Below are 26618 nucleotides of genomic sequence, written 5' to 3'. Positions count from 1 at the left end.
CAGAACAGCTCCGCTCGGTTCGCACTAAACAACTGCACCTCCCAGTCACGAACCATTTCAACTCCCCCTCCCATTCCTCAGACGACATGTCCATCCTGGGCCTCCTGCAGTGCCACAACGATGCCACCTGAAGGTTGCAGGAACAACAACTCATATTCCGCTTGGGAACCCTGCAACCCAATGGTATCAATGTGGATTTCACAAGCTTCAAAATCTCCCCTCCACCTACCGCATCCCAAAACCAGCCCAGCTCATCCCCGCCTCCCTAACCTGTTCTTCCTCCCACCTATCCCATCCTCCCACCTCAAGCCCCACCCCCATCTCCTACCTACTAACCTCATCCCGCCCCCTTGACCTGTCCGTCCTCCCTGGACTGACCTATCTCCTCCCTACCTCCCCACCTACACTCACCTTTACTGGCTCCATCCCCGCCTCTTTGACCTGTCTGTCTCCTCTCCACCTATCTTCTCCTCTATTCATCTTCTATCTGCCTCCCCCTCTCTCCCTATTTATTTCAGAATCCCCTTCCCCTCCCCCATTTCTGAAGATGGTCTAAGCCCGAAACGTCAGCCTTCCTGCTCCCATGATGCTGCTTGGCCTGCTGTGTTCATCCAGCTCTACACCTTGTTATCTCATGTTGGGCTGAATTTTTTTTTGGTTCTGTGTGAGTTGCAACAGGCATTTCGAAGAATTTTTTCACCATGAAGCCTAGAGAGAATTCTTACTGTAACCTACTAAACTCACCTTATTAAGTACTTATTTCACCCCTATGGCACCATCTAATTCTAGTTCCAACTTACCACATGCCATTCCCAAAGCAATTCTCAACTCAGCAGACATCTGCCGAATGACTGGCATACCTTGTGCCAACACTATCTTTAAAAGGTCACTGTGCAGCCAGACCAGCCTTGACAATCCAGTGTTACCTCTCAACAGCAATATAATGGAATAATAGTCAAAAACCAATGCTGACCACAGCACATAGCGGCATGGTTGACACTCCCTTGTGTATACAAACTCACCTTTTTACCTTAGTTGCTGTATAACTACCAGTCCGCAAACCTCACCTGTCTTTAGCTGCATCCAATTTAAACAGCCTCTCTAAGTTACCATTACCCTGTTCTCAAAGCCCACTGGACAATTTGTCATTGTTCAGTAGAGATCATCACAAACAGGCAAATAATTGGACAATTCTAGACAGAAGCTATTATATACAGTCAATAAAACTGAACTCAATCAAAATGAATAAAAGCTGCAGTTTGCCCTCACAATGCAAACCAAATGCTAGCGTCATGTCCAAAGACAATTTTACACTCAATGATGGTCCACTGCACCCAGAGGTACTCTATTGTAACAAGGTACCAATCATATCCTGTCTGGCTTGTAGCACCTGATGTAGATGAGCTCTGTCATGACCAAAGAGACCTTCATCCTCTTCAATATCTTGCCCTCTTCCTTGGAAGACTGCTCCCATTCCAACAGTTCCTCAGTATCTATGACATTGCCTCATCGCCTGCTCCAATCGTGCAGAGCACATCATGCCAGAATGATGTGACATACTTTGTTTGGACTATATTAGAGTACCCCTCCAGCACCACTCCCAAACCAGTCCAAGCAGAGGCGCAATACCTTAAGGAGCTCTATTGTTTACTCCACCATGGTCCTGGTTACAGCCTGTGAACCAACGTGGTGAAGGTGCCATACCAGCTGAGTGACCAACACATTACATTGAAAAAAGAAGTGCCTGTTGCGCTCCAGTCCCCTTCCCACTGAGACCTACCTCAATCATTCAAACAATCGTTGCATTGAGCAGGGTCCACTATCATATTCTCCTAAGATATAATTCAGTGATGTTCCTCTCATCATACAGCAACCATGTAAGTTCCACAATTGATGGAACGCTTTTGGCCAGCATTTGCCTCCTTTTTAAGACATCATTGAGATGGCAATGTTAGATTTGCAGGTACCAATGTCATGGTGCAATTCAACTTTGTCCAACATTTGGAACCTAAGCATGCTTACTCCACTGTGTTGCAAATAGGCAAAGCAATGTTTGCAAATGAAAGATAGCTATATTTTGCAGATATGTACTTCGTGTATTTGCCTCTTCAGTGTAGATATGGATCTCAAGCTTTCATCCATCAAACTGATTCTGATTTCATCATCCTTTGCTTTATCCTAGCAATTTTCCAGTTGCAGGGAGCATCTACAGATCAGCAAGAGATATTAGGCATCACATCTCATAGTGGAGACCGTCAGCACCAAGTTCTGAGCTCCTCCTTCGTCATGAAACATCTCCCCCCAATGCACACATGTGCACATGCACACTCGCATGCGCATACGCACATACATATCCATGTCACCTTCTACCTCGCTGTACCCTGACATTCAATTTCTACTATCACATTCAACCCCATCACATTGAACTTTACCTCTTCTGTCCTCCTTGCCCCTGAGCCCCATCATTACATTGTAATGATGCCCACTCTGTTCCTCTAGCCTACCCTGTGTGGATGCTATGGTGGTGGTCACTGTTAATAAAATGTCTTTCCACAACCTGTCATGCTCTCCACTTTTGTTCCATCTACCTCCCATTCACCTTGAGTTTCCCCTGTTTCCATCCTTGCCCCCACCTCTGCACATTCCTCTGCTTTACACCACCTGTTTTGACAATAACTCCCCCACTGCCCCAAATAAAAGTTAATTGGAGTAGACTGTTTACAGGTAAAGGGATGACTGCCAAATGGCAGGCCTTCAAAAGTGTGATAATGAGAATTCAGAGGCATTATATTCCTGTTAGGGTGAAAGGCAAGGCTGGTAAGATTTGAGAACAATGGATAAATAAAGATACTGAGGTTCTAGTCAAGAATAAAAGAAATCATAGATATAGATAACTGGGATCAACTGAATGTCTTGAAGAGTATAAACGGTGTAGGGGCATTCTTAAGAAGGAAATCAGGAAGGCAAAGAAGGGATATTAGATAGCATTGGCAGATAAGATTAAAGATAATCTAAAAATATTCTACAATACATTAAGAGAAAGAGAACAAAGAGAGAGAGAGTAGAGCCCCTTAAAGATGAACCAGGTTGCCTTTATGTTGAACCTCAGGAGATGGGAGAGATATTAAATGAATATTTTGCATCAGTGAATACTGTTGAGAAAGAAATGGAGACTAGAGAACTGAGGGAAATAAATATTGATGTTTTGAAAACAGTTCACATTACAAAAGAGGAATTGTTGGAGGTCTTAGAAAGCGTAAAGGTGGATAAATCTCTGGGACCTGATCAAATGTATCCCAGGATGTTGTGGAGTGTTAGGGCAGAAATTGCAGGGCACCTAGCAGAAATATTTGTATCATCTATAAACATGGATCCATAGAATCCCTACAGTGTGGAAACAGGCCATTCAGCCCAACCTTCCGAAAAGCATCCCACCCAAACCCATCATTCTACCCCTGTAACCATGCATTTCACATGGCTAATGTACCTAATGGCCTCTTCTGGAGTACTGTGTGCAGTTCTGGAAGGATATTATTAAAGTGGAGAGGCTTCAGAAAAGACTAACCAGTTTGTTTCTGGGAATTGAAATTTTGAGATATAAAAATTGACTGGAAAGGTTGGGACTCTTTTCACTGGCGCATAAGGTTGAGGGGTGATCTTACTGAAGTTTACAAAATCATGAGGGCATAGATAAGGTGAATGACAAAGGTCTTTTCCCTAGGTGGGGGAGTTCAAAACTAGGGGGCATATTTTTAAAATGAGAGGTGAAAGATTTAAAAAGGACATAAAGGGGCAACATTTCTACACAGAGAGTAGTTCATGAATGGAATGAACTGCCAGAGAAATTGGCCAATGTAGGTATAGTTACAACGTTTAAAAGACATTTGGATAAGTACATGAATAGGAAAAATTTGGAGACATTGGCAAAGCACAGGAAGGTGGACTAGTTTGAGAACATGGTCGCCATGGACTGATTGGCCTGAAGGGTCTGTTTCCATGTTTTATGACTCTATGCCACCTTCTGCACCGTCCCCACCAGCGATCAATGGATAGATATCCTGGTACATGATCCAGGCAACTTGCAACCCCTAGATATGACTGGCCATGCCCCTGACTGCTGTCTTTGCAGCTCCACAATGAATGATATGCAATTCCCCTGACTGCTTACGATGACCCCATAGGACTAACCATTGTAACTCCAGACTGTGTTCAGATCGATCCCCTGACTGTGAGCATTTCTGGCCGATGCCTGATGTTGGCCAAGCCCTTGACTGTGCCCATGACTGATCGTACTGAGACTCCCTGACAGACAGCACCCAATCTCCGACCACCCCTTGACTGAGGACTAGCCTGCACCCACATCTTGACATGGCCATTTGGTTGAAAGAATGTGCAGAGTGCTTGCCGTATAGGCAGCTGTCATATCCTGCAGATGTTAAATTGATGTCTCAGTGTACTGTGCAGCAAGATGTCCTCCCCGAAGGCCCAGACAGATCTCAATTGATAAGTAACTTATCCATGTGCCTGTGCTAAATATCACCTCAATATGGCAGTACTGATACAAACACGGAGATTGCTGGAGAAACTCAGCTGATACTGGCAGCATCTGAGGATGAGAAACATTTTGAGTTCTTCTTCAGAACAAGGTCAAAAATCATATGATACCAGGTTATAGTCCAACAGGTTTATGTGAAAAGCAACCTGTTGGACTGTAACTTGGTGTCGTGTGATTTTTGACCTTGTCCACCCCAGTCCAACACCGGCACCTCCACAACTCTTCTTCAGAACAGCAGTAATGACATCTGTTGGCTCTGGCTGAAGTATCAACTCAGAACAGGCATGGCCTGGCAAGACAGGACATGGACTGTGAACATACAGGTAGGGTGGTAAGAGAGCAAGCGAGCATCCCTGAGATGTAGTCTGACCCAATCTGTGAGCTGGGTGCCTATACCTGAATGCCAAGTATCTTTATAGCAGCATCCCAATGCAAAATGGGGATTTTGCTTACGGATGCTGCTGAAATGCAAGTCTGTGCTTGCTAAGCATCCTGCAAGAGGATTGCAGAAGTCCCATGATGATCATGAGGGGTTGACAAAGATCAGATGCCAATGTCTGTGGATGAGGGGGTGCTTGCAGCTGGTGCCAATGGATTGTGCTCCGAGATGCTGTTTGGTGCTGAGCAAATATGGAGACTGTACATAGCTGACGATGTGCTGAAGTCACTCAGTACCTGCTGTTTTCAATGTTGCGAATTCTCAACATCTAGCTTGTTCAGCACATTTGGTAAGATAAGATGCTGAATATTAATGAAGTGGGTTGTGGTATTAATAAGGCATTTTACAAGCTATAATAGACTTATAAGCCAATGACTAACAAGAAACTCACCTTTAGATCATAGAGTCCCTAAAGTGTGGAAACAGGCCCTTTGGCCCAACAAGTCCACACTGAACCTCAGAGCATCCCCCCGCCAGATCCATGCCCCTCTCATCTACACATCCCTGAACACTACAGGCAATTTAGCATGGCCAATCCACCTATCCTGCACATCTTTGGACTGTGGGAGTAAACTGGAGCACCTAGAGGAAACCCAGGCAGACACCAGGAGAATGTGCAAACTCCACATAGACAGTTGCCCGAGGATGGAATCAAACCCGGGTCCCTAGCGCTGTGAGGCAGCAGTGCTAACCACTAAGCCACCGTGTCACCTCTCTGTTGTACGTGCACGAAAGATGCATTGGGTTGCTCCCAACATTGAGACGGACCTCGCCGGATTTCTCATGCAGTTCTGTCACAAATTGCCCTGTTGCCCATGTTGTCAAGCTTTTATAAGATTCTGCCCATAAATTTTGTCAATCCTTTTGATCCTGATGCTCTATAAATTGTTAAGGAAATCTTAAGATCTTTATAGGTCTCTTCATGTGCTCTATCCTTACTAATTAATTATGGCATGACAAATGTTATTGTGAACAAAGACTCCAGTAATGAGACAGTTTCTACAAAGTTGGGATAGTAAATCTAATTATTATCTAGGTGTGTAACTAATCAAGCTGAACTCATTGTCTTGATTCCTTATCTTGAATCTGTCTTGCCTCTCTCAATTCACAATGTGGCAACGAAAATAATCAACAGGCATGAATTAATTCTGCACCTCAAAAAAAACTACTGTAAACAGTGCAGTCAGTTAAATTATACCCTGACATTATTAAACCCTAAATCATCCTGGGAATGAACAGCTCTAACCATTTCATTATTTCTCGCTGTCATATCAATCTACAGCCATTTATAAGTAAAAGGAAAGCAAAAACCTTAATCATATGAGATTAGTCTAAATCCTAACTCTGTATAGGTATGTATTCATGACTGGTTTATGTAACAATATGATATATTCTGAAATTCAACTTCTTTTCTAGTATTTCATTATAGCAATGGCTCCCTCTGCAGGATAAATGATAAAATCTCAAAAGATTCCCAACAATACTAATGATTTGGATGAATATTAAAATTTTCCTGAAAAAGCTTTATGTTTCAACCTTAACAGAGATGTATAAAAAATGCCTCTATATGCATATCTTGTGACAATGGTATTGGAAGGAACCTGTTTCAGAAACCTAGAAATATAAACAGTCAAGGTGCTGTGTAGAAACCACAACGAATCATTGGATATTAAGATTGCACACACCATCAAAGACAGAGGGTTCTTAGTCACACTATTTCACTTGCACATATTTTCTTAATCCTCTCTGCTTGTCTCTCGTCTCCTCCCACCAAGCATAAACACATACATACATAACATTATTACGGGAAATTCTATTAACAGAACATTCTCCTTGCATTATATTGGAGTGATAATTCCATTTCAGTTATACCTCTGGTTATGGTGACCATTCAGTTTAAGATGAATACAACTATTTCCATAAATAGATCCTCCTCACCTCTTAATATATTATTATAAATTTCATATTGAGTGTTTTCGCAATAATGACTGTTTTGATTACCAGGAAAACTGACTATATGTTCTTTTCACTTTAACTGGTATACCACTTTATTGCATAGGAAACTGGACATATCTCCCAATCACTCTGCTTGGACAATTCCATTCACATTCCAAAATTTGTCTGACTTTACAAGTAGACAGTTTGTACGCAGATGTCTTCCCCTTGTTTTACTTGAAATTTGACTACATGCCTCACCTCATTACTCCAAGAGTTCAGACACATTTCATCCCTCCATCAGGATGTTTTGATACAAAAATGAGCTCTGCGATCAGAGATATTTCCAGGATCAGTGTGCTATCAGTCCTATGGGTGATCTAACAAAGTGCAGTCCTGTGAGAACTACATTATGCAGGAACTGTTTATGGACTGTTCCATTATGAATACACTGTCTTCAGTAATTGAGTATTTTTTGCGTGGATATTAGCCTTGCCACTCCCTCCAAACAAAACCTACTCTTTCCCAGTGGGCAAGGGTCAGTCATGTGGTTAAAACTGCAGTCAAAGGCTTCCTGCCGCATTCACAAGTGTGACCAATTTAACTACTGAACCATGTTGCAATATCAGACTTTTATAAGCAATTGTAATTTAGAATGCACAAGAGGTCAGAATTAGAGGAACATGGTTTGGAAGGTTTGTGGGGCTGGAGAAGATTACAGGAGTTATGAGAGATTTGAAAACAATGATAATAATTTTAAACTCAAGATGTCATTTGACTGGGAGCCAATGTAAGATAATGAACACAGGAGCGATAGAGGATTGGGTTGGCTGGGAGATAAGAAATGGATAACAAAGTTTAGGATGACCTCAAGTTTATTGATTGTAGGAAGCTTGAATGAGATTTTCTGCAGCAAATGAGTAAGCACAAGGGCAATTTTGAGTAATGCTGCAGAGTTGGAAAAAGATGGCACTGATCTGAGGTTGGAAGCTCAATGTGGGATCAAATTTAGCACAAAGTCTATGAACAGACTGGTTTAATACTTCAAGATAACAAGGTGTAGAGCTGGATGAACACAGCAGGCCAAGCAGCATCTGCAGTTCCTACTATCTCTGGTTTAATACTTCAACTGACAAAGGAGCAGTGCTCCGAAAACTTGTGATTTCAAATAAACCTGTTGGACTATAACCTGGTGTTGTGTGACTTCAGACTAGTTTAATGTGGACTATTGCCAGGGAGAGGGATGTAGTCATTTGCCAGGGAACAGAATTTAGGGACAAGGACCAGAAACAATAGCTTCAGTCTTGCCAATAATTCACTGGAGGATTTTTCCATTCATTTAGTTCTTTTTTTACTTTTTTTGGTTACCTGTGGACCAGATGGTATAGCAGCAGGAGAGGAATTTCCATTGCTCTTGTCTTACACTCTCCTCCTCTGGCCATGATGAACCCTATATCCTCTCTCATTCCTTAAGTTGTGTCATGGTGATAAAAAATGTGGACAATTGATTTTTAAATTTTAACTGCTGATTTAATGCCTGGGATTTTCATGGGCTGAGACGTTTTAAAACAGGACTAAAAATGCAGGCCTAAAATGACATAGGTGTCACAGGTTGACTAAGCTTCAGGAAATTGGCATGAGTTAGACAATTTTAGAAAAGAAGTCTGAGCTGAAATGATCATTTATCCAAGGGCAATCGAACCAGCTAACCACTCACAATAGGATATGTGAAAAGATCCTCCTCTCTTATTTGATTTTACTGTCAAAAGAACATCCACATGCTGGAGATGAGAAATGGAAAGTATTGTTAGAAAATGTGATGGATGCCGATTCAATTGAGGCACTCAAGAGGTCATTGGATGATTATTTGAATAGAAATGGTGTGCAGAGATATGGGAAAAAGTCAGGAGATTCACAATAGGTAATAGAGCCAATGCAGGCATGACAGCCAGATGGCCTCCTTCTAACAATTCTGTGATTCTGTGAAACACTGCAGAATGAACTCAGCAGATGGAATATACTAGAAAGGTGCTATTTCAATGGGTAGTTTTTAACAGAGATGATGAGATGATTTTAGACTGCAGAACTGAACACGGGCTGGAGAAGGTGCTCTCTTTCTCTTTCTCAGTATCTCAAGAAGAAGAGTATCTGGTGGCAATGCTAACTAGAAAGAAACAATAGGAGACAGAAAACGTAAAATATAGCAACATTTGCTACTGCTGCTTGTCCAAAAAATTCAACTAACCTATTGTCTTACACCACAAGGTCACCTAAAGGAGTCTAAACAATATATTTTACTTTCCATTTATACTGCACACTTTTACATGTATGTGTGTGCAAGGGTTGTGATGTGACTGCAAAGTGGCTGTGTGCTTGATATTGTAGCTTTGTTATTTTCCTTGGAGTTAGCAGTTAATAAGCTTGCTGTTTTTGAACTCAAGGAAGCTTTGTCATTGGCTCCTCACTACTACAATAAAAATGAGTTAACTGTTTTAACTGGAGAGATATAGAGCTTCATGCTAAAAAGATCTTAAACCTTTGTTGCGACTTTCCTAGAGGGAGTCAGTTCATGCTTTCTTATCTGATTGTATTACATATGCCAGAGATTGTTCCCTCTAACCTCTTGATGTGCAAAATCTCACTGTTGGCCATTAGCCAACCAGATATTTCTACCAGATTTGAATGGCAATACATTAAAAAACATTTTGATGTGCTAGAGGACCTGCACAAATACAACAACAAAAACAGAAGTTGCTGGAAAAGCTCAGCAGGTCTGGCAGCATCTGTGAAGAAAAAAAATCTGAGTTAACGTTTCGGGTCTGGTGACCCTTCCTCAGAACTGGTGGCAGCTGGGAAAATGTCAGTTTATATGCAGAAAAGAGAAAGAGGGCTGGGGTAGGGAGTAAACAATAGGATAGAGCCTAAAGAGAGAGAAGAACACAAAACAGAAATTGCTGGAAAAGCTCAGCAGGCCTGGCAGCATCTGTGAGGGAAAAACATAGTTAATGTTTCGGGTCCGGTGACCCTTCCTCAGAACTGCTGGTGGCTGGGAAAATGTCAGTTTATATGCAGAAAAAAGGGGGAGGGGGATGGGGTAAGGAGTAAATGATAGGACAGAGCCCAAAGAGAAAGAAAGACAGTTGGACAGACAAAGAGTTGATAATGATCAGGCTGGGAGGGTGAATAGTTGTTAATGGGGACTATTAGTGACTAATAACAGGTAGAGTGTAATGGCAGACTATGTGGTAACAGGGCCTGGTGTGTGAGGTTGGGCGTGGGACATGGGAGAGTTTAGGCCCTAAAATTATTGAACTCAATATTGAGTCCGGAGGGCTGAAGGTCCCCAAGCGGAAAATGAGGTGTTGTTCTTCTAGCTTGCGTTGAGCTTCGCTGGAATGCTGCAGCAAGCCAGAGACAGACATGTTGGTCAGGGAACAGGGTGGTGTGTTAAAGTAGCACTTTAACCCTGCAGCCGTCTGGACTCAATATTGAGTTCAATAATTTTAGGGCCTAAATTCTCCCATGTCCCAGTCCCCAACCCCACACACCAGGCCCTGTTACCACGTAGCCTGCCATTACACACTACCTGCTATTAGCCACTAATAGTCCCCATTAACAACTATTCACCCTCCCAGCCTGATCATTATCAACACTTTGTCTGTCCAACTGCTCTTCTCCCTCTTTAGGCTCTATCCTATCATTTACTCCTTACCCCATGCCCTTCCCCCTTTTTTTCTGCATATAAACTGATGTTTTCCCAGCCACCGTCAGTTCTAAGGAAGGGTCATTGAACCCAAAACGTTAACTCTGATTTTTTTTCTTCACAGATGCTGCCAGACCTGCTGAGCTTTTCCAGCAACTTCTGTTTTTGTTCCTGATTTACAACAACCACAGTTCTTTTGGTTTTTATCCAGCACAAATAGTCTGAATTAAAATTTGGGCTGTTGACTAGATAATCTAACCACTTTTTGTTAATTTACAGGAAGTTCTTCACGACTCAGGATAGACATAGTATTTTCACAATGGACCATTTTCCACTCTGGTACCGACGGGCTGCTGAGCACCCAGCTGGACATTTTGTTTACTACATAGCTTTTGAGGAAGACATAGGTTAGTGTTCTTCTCAACCATTGTTTCTCAAATACTGCTCTATTAGTAGTTATGTCTCATAGCCCATTTGTACATGTGTCTTCTCATGCCACATCATTTGTGTGAGTCTCTTAAAGCTGTGTATTTTCTTGTGTGCATTAGGAAGGAAATTACTGTCTTCCCCCCAAAGTCAGGAACTTGCTCACATTTTGTAAGAAAATATTTAGTTGGCCCTTTGAGGTTATAAATATTGAATACACCTGAAATTTGTACTGTTTTCTACAATTTATGTTACCTCCCCAGGCAAAATGGTGGTGAGTGGGATGTACATCTTGTCGGGTGAATAAGGGTGTTAGAGTATTTTAGAAAGGTCAGAGTGCATATAATGAGAGGGAGGTTGGAGGCAGCAGTTAATACTGCAGTAGATGTTCAGGATTGTAGACCATTGCTATTTTGGAGACTCTCCATTGAACTAACATCACAAATTTATGTGATAAATTCTAGGGTTTCATTGAGTGACCATTGCACGTGGCTGAGTCTTGGATGTAAAGTTGAACCATAGCAATTTTTCAGTGAGGAAGAATTTGAGTGAAGGAAGGAGAGGTGAACAGTTGGTCAGGGTCAGTCAGGCCATTAAGAAAGTTAGTGTTGCAGTAGTTGCAGAATGCGGTTGAGCCAATCATCCCAAAGATCATCCATACCCTATTGGATAAGTCTACAGAGGTTTGACTACCTACAGCCTTTTAAGCACCAGTACATTAACTCACCTGTGACTTGGTGGTAAGATAAATAAGCTCCAGATGCTTGGGAGGCCACCCAAGTTTGGCAACAGTTAAGGTGACAGTAGCCTTGACATTCTACATCACAGGATCATTTCAGGCAGCAGACAGGCATCTCTGTGGCATATCGGAAGCGTAAAGGTTATTACGATGTCTTATTGTCGGGAGCTTGGAAATTCATAAACCACACCAGACAAGGCTGGCCATGCTATGAGAATAAGAGGCTTTTGTGCCCTAGAAACTATTCCTAACATGCAGAGAGTTGTAGACTGCACCTGTGCGGCTAGTAGAGCACATATGGGCCAGCCTTAATCCTTTGAAAATCACAAGGGGATATACTTTTTCAAGATGCAGAGAGTGTCCTCCACCAATTTATTATACAGTCATGTGTGTGGTACCCTGGGTGGAATCATGACTACTACATCTTTCAAATACTCCCAGGTGCGGAGGTTTTTCAACCCAGCAATTGGATGAGTGGATTCTAGATGACAAGAGGCGTCCATCTGGGAGATGGTTAATGACCCCAGTGAAGAACATAAGAACAGAGCCAAAGCAAAAAGATAATGAGATCCACGTGACCATGCAGGTGGCAATTAATCAGACCATGGGCTGAACCTTATGGTCCTCCACCAGTATAGTTGAAACTGGAGATGTTCACAAAATAAAGCAGGTGTTCTGCCTACTGCCTCTCTGCCTACCCCAGACTTGTCTCCTAAAATACAGAAGGTATGTAGTGCACCCATAACCTATCTAACCCTGGACATTAAGGACTATAACAGCTTCGTTCTGCCTTTACTGCCTGGAGGCCAGGTGGGGAAGCCAACAGCTTTCATTGTGCATGCTGCTGTTGGCAGAAATGGGGAGGAGGTCTGCCTCCTTATTGGGAGCATTCTGTCTCAGTCCCAAGAATCATGCTCTGCCTCTTTATTCCAACCCCTCTAAAACCTGACCCCATACCTCCCTCCCCAATCTCACTGGTGACTGCTAGGCATGCCCATATAAAATCCCTGACTTATCTAAAGTCTTGAAACCATCACTTCTTCCTCTTATATAGATGGCTATAATCCCAGAAGTGGCCACTATTTGATTCTAACACTGCTGCAACCACAGAGCTGCTAGCTAATCCCACTCTGATCTAATTAAGGCTGCCCCCGGCATGTTACTACAGCAGGGAACTGGGATTCTGGTTGCTCTGCTCTGATGGACTTTTTAGTTGGGAGGTAGACAGATGATGCATTCTGTTATAAATTCCACCCTCACAGATCTGCTCTGAATGAGATTTAATTGCCAAAACAGCGCTTTTCACTATTTGCCGGCGAGGGTCTCCAGCATCATGGTTTTGTTCATTATCCACAACTTGACATAAAGAATGGGAGAGGTGTGAGAACAGAAATTCATAGAATCCCTACAGTGTGGAAACAGGCACCTTTGACCCAACAAGTCCACACCGACCCTTGGAGCATCCCACCCAGATCCATACCCCTATAAGCCACCTAATCTACACATCCCTGAACACTACGGGCAATTTAGCACAGCCAATCCACCTAACCTGCACATCTTTGGACTTTGGGAGGCAACCAGAGCACCCGGAGGAAACCCACGCAGACCCAGGGAGAATGTGCAAACTCCAAACAGACAGTCGCCTGAGGCTGGAATCAAACCCGGATCTCTGGTGCTGTGAGGCAGCAGAGCCACTGTGCCACCACATTCTTCCGTGAGAAGACATTCTTCAGTGAGAATTCAGAGAAGAGCTGTGAGGAGAACAACGAGGCAAAGCAACAGCAAGCATCACAGGCAGACCCTGAACATACATGTAACTAGGGGCATGTGCTCCTGAAACTCAGGAGGTTCTAATCTGAAGAAAGTCTAGGCCTGAAACATCAGCCTTCCTGCTTCCCTGATGCTGCTTGGCCTGCTGTGTTCATCCAGCTCTACACCTTGTTATCTCAGATTCTAATCTAGTGATGCTTCACAGAACAAAGAAATGTCTGTGGAACTTCATTTGAAAAGGTTTGTTCCCAGACAGGTAAAGCTCTTTCACCATTTTAAAACTTCCCTTACTGGGAAACCTTGACAAGTGGGGCCACTTAAAATAACTGTCATACACTAAATCAGTATGTCATATTGTAGTGGAATCCCTTTAATCAAAATCAAATACATCCAAAACCATACATCCTATTGAAATCCATTTAAGGTCAAAATAAAGTATTAGAAAAAGTCAGTAGGTATCTGCAACACATCACAAGTAATGATAAGTCTTATATGTGCTAACCAAATTGTGTTATCTGCATTTTCTTAAATGTTATCCACCTGCCAGGCTTTAGTATTGCTCCACTACTGCCAACAGAGTTGGATGCAGGCTGTTGAACCTTGCCTGTAATGGCATTGGTAAGTTTTGTCTAGTGCCAGAAATCCATTTCCATTCAGTTTTTTTTCATGATTTGTTGTTACTAACTTGTTTATAGGTAGGCTAAATCTAATTGCCAGATCTAAAAATATAAGATAAAAATATTTCTCTGTTTGTCCAACAGCTTTAGATCTATAGATCTATCTTATTAATGTCATTTGTCAAGGTAAGGTTTATAATTGGACATGCCGGTGTCTTCTGATACTTTTGTACAATTCTCACAACTTTCTGTAGTCTCTTCTATTAGCTTTGGATACAGTTCATGGGACTCTCCTTCTCAACCTCACCGCTCGCCTGGTATGGTGACCCTCAGGTTAAACCACTGTCCCTAATGAGAGAGTAACCCACTGGTCCACTAGGACTTTGGCGACTTTTGCACTTAATCAACAATGTCTGCATTTTTAGTAGGATTTTCGAACATTTAAGTAGTTAAATTGTCTATGTAACCTTAAAGCAACATGCTTCTTTCTCCCTGATTCTTATTATCTTAAGCCATTGATATTTTCTAACAATGATAAAAACATAAGGTTTTGTTAGGTGAATACAGTAATGTGTGACTAGGCGAACTGCAGATTGACTGGCTTTCAAAAAATAGTTATTTTATTACATTTCAGATTAAGTTTCATTTGTGCCTTTTTCATAGAAAGCCTAGTTAAAAGTGTCTCACCCTAACTATTTACATAAAAATTACAACTCTCTTTAGTGACTCAATGTGTAAGTATTTTTATGTTGATTATCTTGTACTGATCCTCACTGCTTAGTGAATTAAAATAATATTTTAACTAATCCACATACTATCAAACTTCAAGCACAATCCCATACTGCATAGTTTAAAAAAAGTCTACATTAATACATTCATCACAAGACTAAAACTCCTTGAGGCCAGTATATCTTCTTCACATGAATCTTTATTTTCATCCTCTTCCTCAGAATTTCTATCATCTTGTGTAATTTCAAGAACTCTGGTCAGTTCACCACATAATGATACTTTTCAATATATCTGAAACTCCACTTAACAGTTTCTTGGACATTGTGTAATTCATTGACCTATTTTTCCTGTTCTAATTTTGTCTTCAGTGCTAATAGCCAGATCTATTAAACATGCTTTCATCCTCATTCTGCCTGTCTCTATCCTTTTCATTGTATTGCCCACCTCCATCTGGAGGTGGTATCTGGACCATTTCAAAAGTAAAAGTAAACATGTTAATTATATGGCTATGTGTAAAAGAACATAGCAACATCTTGGGGAGTACCAATGACCAGAAACTAAACTGGATGAACCATGTAAATAATGTGGCTACAAGAGTAGGCCAGAACCTAGGAATTCTGCAGCAAATAACTTGCCTCTTGACTCCTCAAAGCCTTGTTACTATCTACAAAACACTTGCCAGGAATGTGATAAAATACTCCCCCGTTACCTAGTTCAGTTCCAACAATGCTCAAAAAACTCAGCACTGTCTAGGACAAAGCAGTTGTTTGATTTGGCACTCCCAACTAACACATTCAACATTCACTCCTTCCACATAGATGTACAGTGACAGCATTGTATAACATCTACAAAATGAACTGCACCAACTCCTCCTGAACAGCACTGTCCAAATCCACAAACTCTACTACCTAGAAGGAAAGAGGCAGCCAACAAATGGCAACCCCATGATCTGCATGTTGCCCCCCAAACTATGCTCGACCTTGACTTGGAACAATATCACAGTTCTTTGGATCTACATTCTGTAACTCCCTTCATAATGGCACTGTGGGACTACAGCAGTTCAAGGAGGCGGCTCATCACCTGTGGTTTATCTGCTGTTTACAGAAAGTCAGTGACTTTGGAGAAATAGGTCCTTATTGTCCTTAATTGCTGGAAGACTTGGCTTTGGAAAAACTATTGGGTCCTCAATGTTAATGATTCTGGACTTAGTTTTCTGTTTTACAGACTGAAGTAGAGTAAAGAAGAAACCCCATGATCCTGCTCTCTTTCCAAGAAGTTTTGGGAGCCTGATAAAGTTTCCAAATATCAGTATAAGCCTTGAAAAGCTGACCTGTGGTCACTTTTCAAAGACTTGGATCCAGTTTGGTTTCAATCTGAAGATTTTCTATTAGTTTAAGGCTGCCTGCAACTTAATTTTGTCAACAGGAAACCTGGTGGACTATAAAAAAAAAAATCAAGTTCTATCTTTAGTTTCCAACATGGTGTTTTCTCTTTTGACCTTTTCTAAGAAAATCGTCATCTCTCTGAAAACTTTTTTGTGTGTGTGTGTCTGTGCTGGAGGTTAAGGTGGTATTGTTCTAATTCTGGATTAAAATATGTATGTTAACCAGTATTTGCCACTTGTTCTAAGAAAACAATTGATGTTATAATAAATTAATTATTTAGAGTTCATTAAAGCTGAGAGTCTCTTTCATACCGGTAGTTTTAGAAAAGAGGATCAATTGGCATTTCAGTGTTTGAATCAATATATACTAATGGTGCAACCTGGTGGATCTTGATTATCAGCACATTCCTTCTGTCACTGTAATAACAAGAAATATTTTGAAAAGGAAATGCCTGTAGACACAGTAATAATAAACAAAATATTAAAGCAAAGATAGGACCACTGAAGAAGGAGCAAGTTAAAGTCACAGGTAGTTAAACAGAGGTGACAGTCATGTTGAATAACTCTTCACCTCAGTTTTATTAATGAAACAGATTCTATATTAGATGATGATCTTAAAAAGAGCATTCAAATTGTTGGATTTGACAAACTAGTAAAACTTATAAAGGATCAGATCCCAGGTGTGGATGGAATGCACCCATAAATACTATGGAAGAGATGGCAATGACCACAACAACATAAGCATTTTCACTTGTATCATGCCGTTATTATAGATCTGATTGCTGAAACCTACTGCATGTGTGCACATAATATTAAAGTGTTTAGATTTATAGAGTCACAGAGAGGCAGAGCACAGAAACAGATGCTTCGGTCCAACTAGTCAATGCCAAACGTAATCCCAAACTAAACTAGTCCTACCTGCCTGCTCCTGGCCCATATCTCTCCAAACCTTTCCTATTCATGTACGTATCCAAATGTCTTTTAAACGTTGTAATTGTGCCCACATCCACCACTTCCTCAGGAAGGTCATGCCATACATGAACCACCCTCTGTGTAAAACATTTGCCCCTCATGTCTTTTTAAAATCTTTGCCCTCTCATCTTAAAACTGTTGAAAATTAGAAGAAAAGTTGTACTTCATTTAGAAGTTTTTCTTTGACTATCATAATATCTAGTTACTATATCATACCAGTTCATTAAAACAGTATGATTAATTGGTATGTGTATTTATTTGTAACTAAAGAAATATCGCTGCTAATGCACATGCTTCTTGGTGTCAGCAAGTGTGACCTATTTTGCTAAAACATTCCGAAGTAATTCACAGGAGTGTTATCCAACAAAATTTAATACTAACTTAGGGAGACATGAGGGCAAATCACCAAAAGTTCAATCCAAGAAATAGACATTAAAAAAGACAACTTTATATAAAAGGCATTTATATGACCACACATGACCACAGATATCCCAGAGCACTTGACAGTCACTAACGTACCTTTGAGGTCTTGTAACTGTCGTAGTGTAGACAATATGGATAAATTGTGCACAGTAAGATCCCACATTGTCACTGTGATAATGACTAACAAATCCAACTTTATGATGTTAATTGAGGAATAATTATTAGCCAGGTCACCAGGACTACCTCCCCTGATTTTCTTTAAATAATGTCATGGAATCTTTAAGCCCATCTGGGAAGATAGACAAGGTCTTAATTTAAGATCTGATCTAAAAACCATTTCTAGCCTGGAAGCTAGCACTCCCTATTGGTTTTCATCCATCGTTGGGAAAACCATTTTGTGCTCAAGTTCTGGAGTTGGACCTGTACCAGAACTTTGTAAATGTGAATCTTTGGAAATAAAGTACTGTCCAAGTCTGACTGACACAATGTAATGTTATAGTTATTTATTGGATTTTCAAAAAACTCTTAATCAAATAGTAGGCCTTAACAAAGCTTACAACGTATGAATCAAAAGACAATTGAATAAATAAAAGCAGAGACTAGGGTTAAAAGGTTGTTTCTCAGCTTGGACAAAGGTAGAAACTGGACATTCCACATCTTCCATTTTGACATGAGAACAAGTAATTCAATTTAGAAAGAAATTGCTGATTTGACCAAACTAGTAAAGCTGGCGTTGAAGGAGAATGCAGCACACATTAGAAAACAAGCTAGTTAGAAAATTAAGTGGTAAATGAACATTGATAGAACAACAGACATATCAAGGAATATCAAGGTAAATAAATTATTAAAACCAGCATTGCAGATCAGTAAGGCAATTAAAAATATAAACAAAGAATTGGAATTTATTTCAAGGGGTATATGATTAAAATGTAGTAAAATTATAATAAACTTGTAAAGTACCCTAGTCAGGCCAATTTAAGAGGGGGAAAAATTTGCTTATGCAGACCTCAACAACTTCCCAGTGACAGACAGTGGCACTGGCTTCCACCTCTGTAAACTGTGCTGGTTCCTACTTTGATATCTTTGCCAAAGTCATGGGGGTAGCCCATGTAATGGCCAGAAACTCTGTCTGCCCTCAAGGGAAATCAACACAATCTACACACTACTGCTAGAAACAATGGTGCATGAATGACTTCCGGTCTCAGAGTACTGTGAACAGTTCTGGCCTTCAAATCAGAGAAAGAATTTTGAAGCACTGGAGCAATACAAAGTTGATTTACAAGATAAGTACCAGAACTGAGATTATAGCTATCAGGAACCCTATAAATTGGGAATTATTTGTTTAGAAAAGTGAAGATTTAGGAGTCAATTTATGACTGGATTGAACAAAATAGATGTGGAAAGCATGTTTCCGCTTATAGGTGAATCTAAAGCTGCAACAACATATATTTATATAGCATCTTTAATGTAATAAAACAGCCCAAATAACTTCACAGTAAAATTATGAAACTGTTTATAACACTGAGCCATGTGGGATATTGGCCCTACTGGCCATTTAACTCTGAGTCAACCACTTTTTCAGAGTGTCCTAGGGAGCAGCAAATTGCCCATCAGAAGTTCAGACTTCCCAGTCAATTCCCATAGAACCCTTCCTTGTTTTGAGACAGCCAAGGAGCCCCATTGCACATTTGAAGGTGCATCTGGGCTCTGACTGTCTGGAGTTGGAAGATCTGTGCTATTGAAAGAAAAAGGAAGATTTTAAGCAGGGGGAAGAAAAAGGTCGCAAGGTGGAAAGGTGAAAAGAAGAGTTTCAGGAGCTAAGACAACTGGAAGTGCAACATCCAAGAGTGGAGCAATGAAAATCAGGAAGTTCAAGATTCTAGAATTAGATGAGCACCCATATCTTGGAGGTTATGAGACTGGAGGAATTTTCAAAGATAGGGAGTGCAATGTCATGAGGAGATTTAAAAATGAGGATCAGAATTTTTGCTTAACTGGGAACCAAATGTGGAATAACTGCATAGAGGCCGGTATTCCGTCACTAAGTCACCCGTTATTTGCATTTGATTCATAGACTGGCTATGGCCAGCCAGTTTGGAGTCAGTCACTGACGTGAGGAAATTCTAAATACCCTATTTATATCTGTCAGCCAGGGCTCCCCGATTGGCCCAGGTTAACAACCCAAATCAAGGATCTCATAGTCAATAAGATCCACCTCCTTCTAATAACTAAATCCACACCGCATCACCACCCTCACACCCCCACCTCCGAAGTCCACGAATGTAGGCCTGGTCTTTCTCAGATAGGTTTGCTGCGACGATTTCACCCCAGGTCAGGTTCCTCCACCATGGGCAGCATGTACTCAACTGTAGCCCATCTCTTGCGCCCGGAGTGTCTCAGGTGAGTTTCCTCCATTTCCTCCTCTTCTTCCAGCAGTAACAGTATTGAGGCTGCATCCATCTCAGACTCTGAGGTTTCCTTGACACTAGACAGAGGGGAAGAACCCATGGTTTCTGACAAGCCTTCAGGCTGTTCTGAGGGGCCAAGTAAGATTTGCTCCTGCCCCGTTTGCGAGGTAGCAGTTTTCATGTGATTTACATGTTTGTTCAGGACTGCCACACCTACCTGAACTTTGTAAGTCACGGGACCTGATATCATGTTGACCTCGCCTCGTACCCATACAGGGCCATTTCCATTGTTCCAGCACCAAACTTTGTCCCCTGAAAAAAATTGTCTCTCTTGCTTAGAGGAAGCATGTGGACGGCATTGGCATTCTTTTCACCGCTCCCCTCCCCACCCCCCAACCCCGGGTCCCGATTACCACCAGCTATTTTTCATAGGAGACCAGAACTAAAGTTATACCCTTATTTTGTAACTGTTCCCCAGTGTACGTTCTCAACCTGGCCGAGGTCTTGCACAAACTTAACAGCTGGAGTCCAGAGTTAAAGTTAAAAACAGGTTCTGTGACCACAAATACAGACCACCGGTATCAGCCTCCATGAGAACTTGGTGACCATTTAACAAGGTGTTAATTTGAATTGGTTCTGATTTAGATGTTGCTAAGCAATTAATTTTTCCAACCCACATGTAGGTGGACTTTCCAGGATGTGCACTCTCCTGGATACCCGCCTATGAGTTTTCTCAGTCAAATCAGGCCTTGTGGGACCCTTTTGCTGTCTCAAGTCCATGTGCCAGCAGCAATTACAGTGGCTTGCCGACCTAGATCCTGAAGAACATTTTAACCACTTGACCGAGGCTCAGCTTTGTTGTGGGGTTCTTCTGTGGGCTGGACTTGGGTCCCTCTGCTCAGGATATGCCCTGCGTGAGGCTCTACGATTGCCTATACTCACGTGGTGTTCCCTGAGCTCAATCAGACAGCTAAGGGTGTTCACTTCCGTTGCGATGCCCTGTAGCTCCCATGCTCCACTTGCCACATTTTCCAATGACAGAGCCAATTGTAGTACCTGTTTGAAATCCAGGTGGGTGTTAGCTAGTAGGCGGTTTTGCATGGTTACGTCATTAATCCCACCTACCAAACGGTCTCTCAGCTTCTCATTCAGGGTTAACCCAAAATCACTTGCCTTTGCCAGTCATCTTAATCTTGCCACAAATAACTGTACAGAGGCTGGTATCCCATCACCAAGTCACCCTTTATTTGCATTTGCACAGTACATTGGCTGTGGTCAGCCAGCTCAGAGTCAGTTACTGAAGTGAGGAGATTCTGAATCCCTTGTCAGCCAGGGCTGCCTGATTGGCCCAGGTTAACAAGCCCAATCAAGGATCTCATAGCCAATAAGATCCACCAAAATGTAAATCACAGCAAAATGTAAATCAGAAGCACAGATGTATCAGGTGAACAAGACTTGTTGCATGTAAGGATGTGCGCGGTAGAATTTTGAATGATCTCAAGTTTATGGGAGATAGAATGTGGGAGACCAGCGCAAATAGTAGTCAATATGCTAAGGCAGACACAAAGTAGTGGAATGTTATGGTGGTGAAAGTAAGTAGTTTTAGCAATGGTGTAAATTGGAGGTTAGGAGCTCACCTTAGGGTCAAATGTGACATTGATTGATTAAGTCTCTGACTGTTATTGGGGTGAGGGTTAGAATCAGTAACTAGGGAATAGTTTGGAGTGGGAACCAAAACCAATAGCCTCCATCTTGCCAATATGCATTTGGAGGACACTCCTGCTCATACATTGCGATGTTGGATAAATAGGCTGATAATTTAGCAGTATTGGAGACTCAAGAGAGTTAGTGATTGTACAGAATATAAAGTTGTCGCTGATTATGTCAATATACACGTGAAAGCTAGTGCTGTGTTTTCAGATGATGTCACTTACTATAAGTGCAGGATAGTTTCTAATAAATCCAGTGAAGAAATAAGTTACTCAGAATGATTAAAATGTGACATTTGTTCCACAAGAACTGCTTGAGACAAGTAGTTTACCTACTTTCAGAATGAAACATACAAGAGACAGAATGAAACATACAAGGGAACAGAAAGACATGCTGAAAAGTTGGGAAGAGTTTATTGGAATAGGAGGAATCTTGTATAAAAAACAGAATAGACTGGTTGGCCTAAGTGATCTGTTTCTTTGCTGCATGTTTAAGAAATTTTATGTACCATTTAAAGGTCATGTTTTGGTTACTCGTTTCAGGAAAGAAGAACAGAAGTAAAATGGTAACAGCAAGTACGGTAGTAAGTGTTACTGTGAGCAAAAGGATGGCCATTGCAGCAGGTAGGAAATCTTTGATTAAAACTATAATTAAATTTGACTTTACGATACCAAATATTCTCACTTTTGTTGTCAATAACTTCTTGTTATGAGATTTTTATTCAGAATAATTACATTTACCAAAATTCATCTCGTGTAGCTTGTCATTTGTATGCTCAAGAGAAATTGTCATAATTCACATAATAATGTTAAAAACAGATTCTCATTAAATTGTTTCAAACTCTTACATCTAACTTTCACAAATTGTTAGGAGTGAATCAATAATACTGTATACTTTGCTCTAACAGAACACCAGGTCAAGTTGGCTTTCTCTACACATTGTGTCACTTGCGGAAGTATTTTCTCAACATAGAACATAGAACAATACAGCACAGTACAGGCCCTTCGGCCCATGATGTAGTGATGACCTATATGCCTACTAAGATCAGACTACCTGCGTACCCTGCATTTTACTATCCTCCATGTGCCTATCCAAGAGTCGCTTAAAAGTCTCTGAAGTATCTGACTCTGCTACCGCTGCTGGCAGAGCGTTCCACACGCCCACCACTCTCTGTGTAAAGAACCTACCTCTGACATCTCCCCTATATCTTCCTCCAATCATCTTAGAATTATATCCCCTCGTAATAGCCATTTCCACCAACTTATGTGATTTGACCTGGGCTGATTGGAGAAGTATGAAATTCTGAAAGTAATGAACAAATCAGTTGTGTGTGTTAACTGTAGATTTTAAGGGTGAGCCTATTGATTTGTCTAGATTGTTAATAATTGCTTAGTTGAAAAGTTAACCAGAGATTTTTTTTCAGTAGAATTATCATCTATGGGATTTGTTTCAGTGAACCTTGTGTGATCTGGATTGAACTGTATTCTAGATCTAAAACCTAGAGTTTCTCAATTGGCTTTTCCTAATCTGAGCCCAACTGTTCACCATCAGTCACAGTGCCTAAACAAAGCACCAGCCAATCTTTTGAAAAAGAAAAAAAATGCTTCTTGGTATCCTGTACCCATTTTTAAAAGGTTTCTCCTATTGCATTATAAAACTGACATCTGGGAAGTGAAGATTTAAGAATAAAAGAGACAACATGACCACTGCTGACATCTCAGATGACATGAAATGAGATAATGGTCAAGCTAAATATAAGAGAGTAATAAACGACAACAATAGTTAATAATGCCTACAAAGTCTCAGAATAACATTAACAAAGCCTGTTTAATTCTGAAGAAAATGAGCAAAAGAATGTGTATGTCAGCTGGAGCGCTGAAACTGGAAACTGTGAATTAACAATGCAAAGGTAAGAATAAATACTACAGACTCAGACAGGAAGAACAGAATTAACACATGACTATAGAACAAAAGAAACAGTAACATCACAAAACAGAGGAAGAAATCCAGTATGCACATGCTCTTGAATTGACCTAGACTGTACAGTTCATTTAGTCATTACTCTGTAGGGAGTAATTTGCTAAATATTAGGGGACCCATATTCTGTAATTTTAAGGGAAAATGGGAGTGATCAGTGAATTTTATTGCGTGGATCCATGACAGAAATGTAGGAAGAAACAAAAATCCTGCCTGAAAATGCTGAAAGACAGCTTGCAAAATACTGTTGTTATCATGAATCCATCTATGTTCTAATGCTTCAGCTTCACCTGGTGTTTAGGTGTACCCTGAGTTTCAGGGATGCCGATGGTGATTGACTATTGTATGATGCCACTTTTTTTTCTCACCAAGGATTAGGGCTTTTGAATCTTGGAATAACTCTTCAAAGGGGTATTACAGGAATGTGGGTAGTTTGGTTCTGCAGAGATGATATGTACCCAGAGGTGTTTTACTTTACTGTTGCAGGAGGCATTAGAAAGCATATTAGTCTTCTCCATCTGTTTTTCCTTGACACCATAGCCTGACTACCTTCTTCCCCACTTCAAAATAGACAATTCCTCAATCCATTACCCATTATACCACATCAGCTTACTTTGCCTAGTCATGACTGTGCCTATAATCATTACCTGAATGAATAGGTCAGCATCTCCACGTGCAATAAAGAGTTATGCCAGTGCATTGCCTATATTAATGCAAGAATTATAAAACTGCAGCTACTCTCTTAGTTACTACCATCTGCTTCCAATGGCCAAAGTTGGGTGCACAAGATGCAAAACACCAGGACCTGTACTCTAGGAAGGGAGGTGGGGGAGGTTGGATGGTATGGGGGGAGGGGCTCAAGCAAAAATTTCCACATGTGATGCCAACAAATTCTCCTTTTTTTATGTGAAAATATTTTTGCACTGCTGCATGTTAAGTGTACCTCTGGGACAATTTTAGGTAATTAAAGTTCTTGTTGATTTATACATGCAAGTTTTCATAATTTGACATCTCCCTGTATTTGAATAGAGGAGTGTGTGGTTTAACTAGGGAGGCAAAATTAGCAGCTTTCTCCTCAGCATCTGCTGGAAAGATGTTACATTTCAATCTACTTTTTGTTTCTCTGCTTCCCTTTTATTAAAGTTCTATGCATGAACAGAGGATTAAGAGGATTCATCCATATTTTGAGGCAAAACTAAAGGCTAACTAATAGAAGACAAAGAGTTGAGATAAAGATGTCATTTTCAGGATTGCAACCTGTAACTAGTGGAGTGCCACAGGGATCAGTGATGGGACAACAATTGTTTACAATATACGTTAATGACATAGTGCATTGACTTCCATCATCAATCATGACATTTGCGTACAAACCAAAAGTAGGTGGCAAGGTAAGTAGTGAGGATGATACAGGTTAAGTGAGTGGACAAAAGCTTTGCAGATGAACTATAATGTGGGAAAATATGAGGTTATGCACTTTTGTAGGAGAATAGAAGAGCTCAATTTTTTTTAAATAAAGAAAGACTACAGAAAGCTGCAGCACAGAGATATTTAGGGGCCATTTTTATAAGCCATAAAAAAGCTAGCATCCAAGTCCAGCAGATAATAGGGGAGGCAAATGGACTGTCAGCTTAATTTCAAAGGGAATGAAGTATAAAACAATGTAAGACACTAGTCAGACCACTCCTGGAATACTGTGAACAGTTTTGGACCCCTTATCTAAGGAAAGAGTTATCGGCATTGGTGACGGTCCACAGAATGTTCCATTGGTTGATCCTAATTATGGAGGGACTATTTAATGAGGAGGGGTTGAGTTCATTGGGCCTGTACTCATTGGAGTTCAGAAGAATGAGAGGTGACCTTATTGAAACATATAAGATTCTTAGGGACTTGAGAAGGTAGATGTGGAAAGGTTGTTTGCTTTGTGGGAAAGTCTAGAACCAGAGGACATAATCTCAGAATAAGGAGTTGCACATTTAAAACAAATATGAGTAATTTTTCCCCTCAGTGGACAGTCAATCTGTTCTATTCTTTACCATAGATGGCTTTAGAGGGTGTGTCATTAAGTATCGTCAAGGCTGAAATAGATTTTTAATCAGTAAGAGAATCAAGGTTATGGGGGAAGGGTAGTAAAGTGATGTTGAGGATCAGAATATCAGCCCTGATCTCATTAAATGACTAAATGGCTTTATCTTATTGTCTCATGGTCACAATGGGATATTGTACTTTTTAAATAGAGGCACCACAAGGTCAACATGTGGAGCATGGACATATGTGTCGAAGAAGAAGAGACTATTCTGGAGGAAGAGTGTACAGGCAGTGCTCCAATTACCTTCAAATTACTTATCGTCAGAGCCACATACGGCAACAACTCTGTAAGGAATAAACCCCATCTGCAATATGATTTCAGGAAAGAAAAGTTCCAACTGCATGGGTCACCATCAGATATGGTGGAATGCCACCATAAAACTGAGCTGGACCAGCTCTATAAATATAGTGGATACAAAATCAGGCTGGCAGTTCTGAGGTGAGTAATGTACCTCCGGACTGTTCAAAGTCTGTCCATAAAGCACAAGTCAGGATTGTAATGGAATTCCCTCCACTTGCCTGAGTGAGTGAAGCTCCAATAACACACAAGAAGCTTTATACCTTCCAGAATAAAACAGCCCACTTGACTGGCACCCATCCCCTATCGCCAATGCTCTCCACCATTAGACTGACTGCAGAGTCTAATAACTGCAAGATGAACATCAGCAACTCACCGATGCTACTTCCAAAATCAAAGCCTCTCTCACCTAGAAAGACAAGTGCAGCAGGTACATGAAAATACCACA

At 40.9% G+C, this 26618-nt stretch overlaps 1 protein-coding gene across 1 annotated transcript in view; it reads left to right on the top strand.

The window, feature by feature from the left end:
* The window catches only part of LOC109930100 (voltage-dependent calcium channel subunit alpha-2/delta-4-like), a 375911-nt gene that overhangs the window by 162039 nt on the left and 187254 nt on the right, over positions 1-26618 (top strand). The window contains exons 23-24 of the mRNA XM_048607861.1: positions 10912-11039; positions 22353-22433. Of these exons, the coding sequence (XP_048463818.1) occupies positions 10912-11039; positions 22353-22433 (209 nt within the window). The remainder of the gene's footprint in view (positions 1-10911; positions 11040-22352; positions 22434-26618) is intronic.

The sequence above is a fragment of the Rhincodon typus genome, chromosome 18 (assembly GCF_021869965.1).
Source record: "Rhincodon typus isolate 14 chromosome 18, sRhiTyp1.1, whole genome shotgun sequence".
NCBI lineage: Eukaryota > Metazoa > Chordata > Chondrichthyes > Orectolobiformes > Rhincodontidae > Rhincodon > Rhincodon typus.
This window is presented reverse-complemented; position numbering and strand designations above follow the sequence as displayed.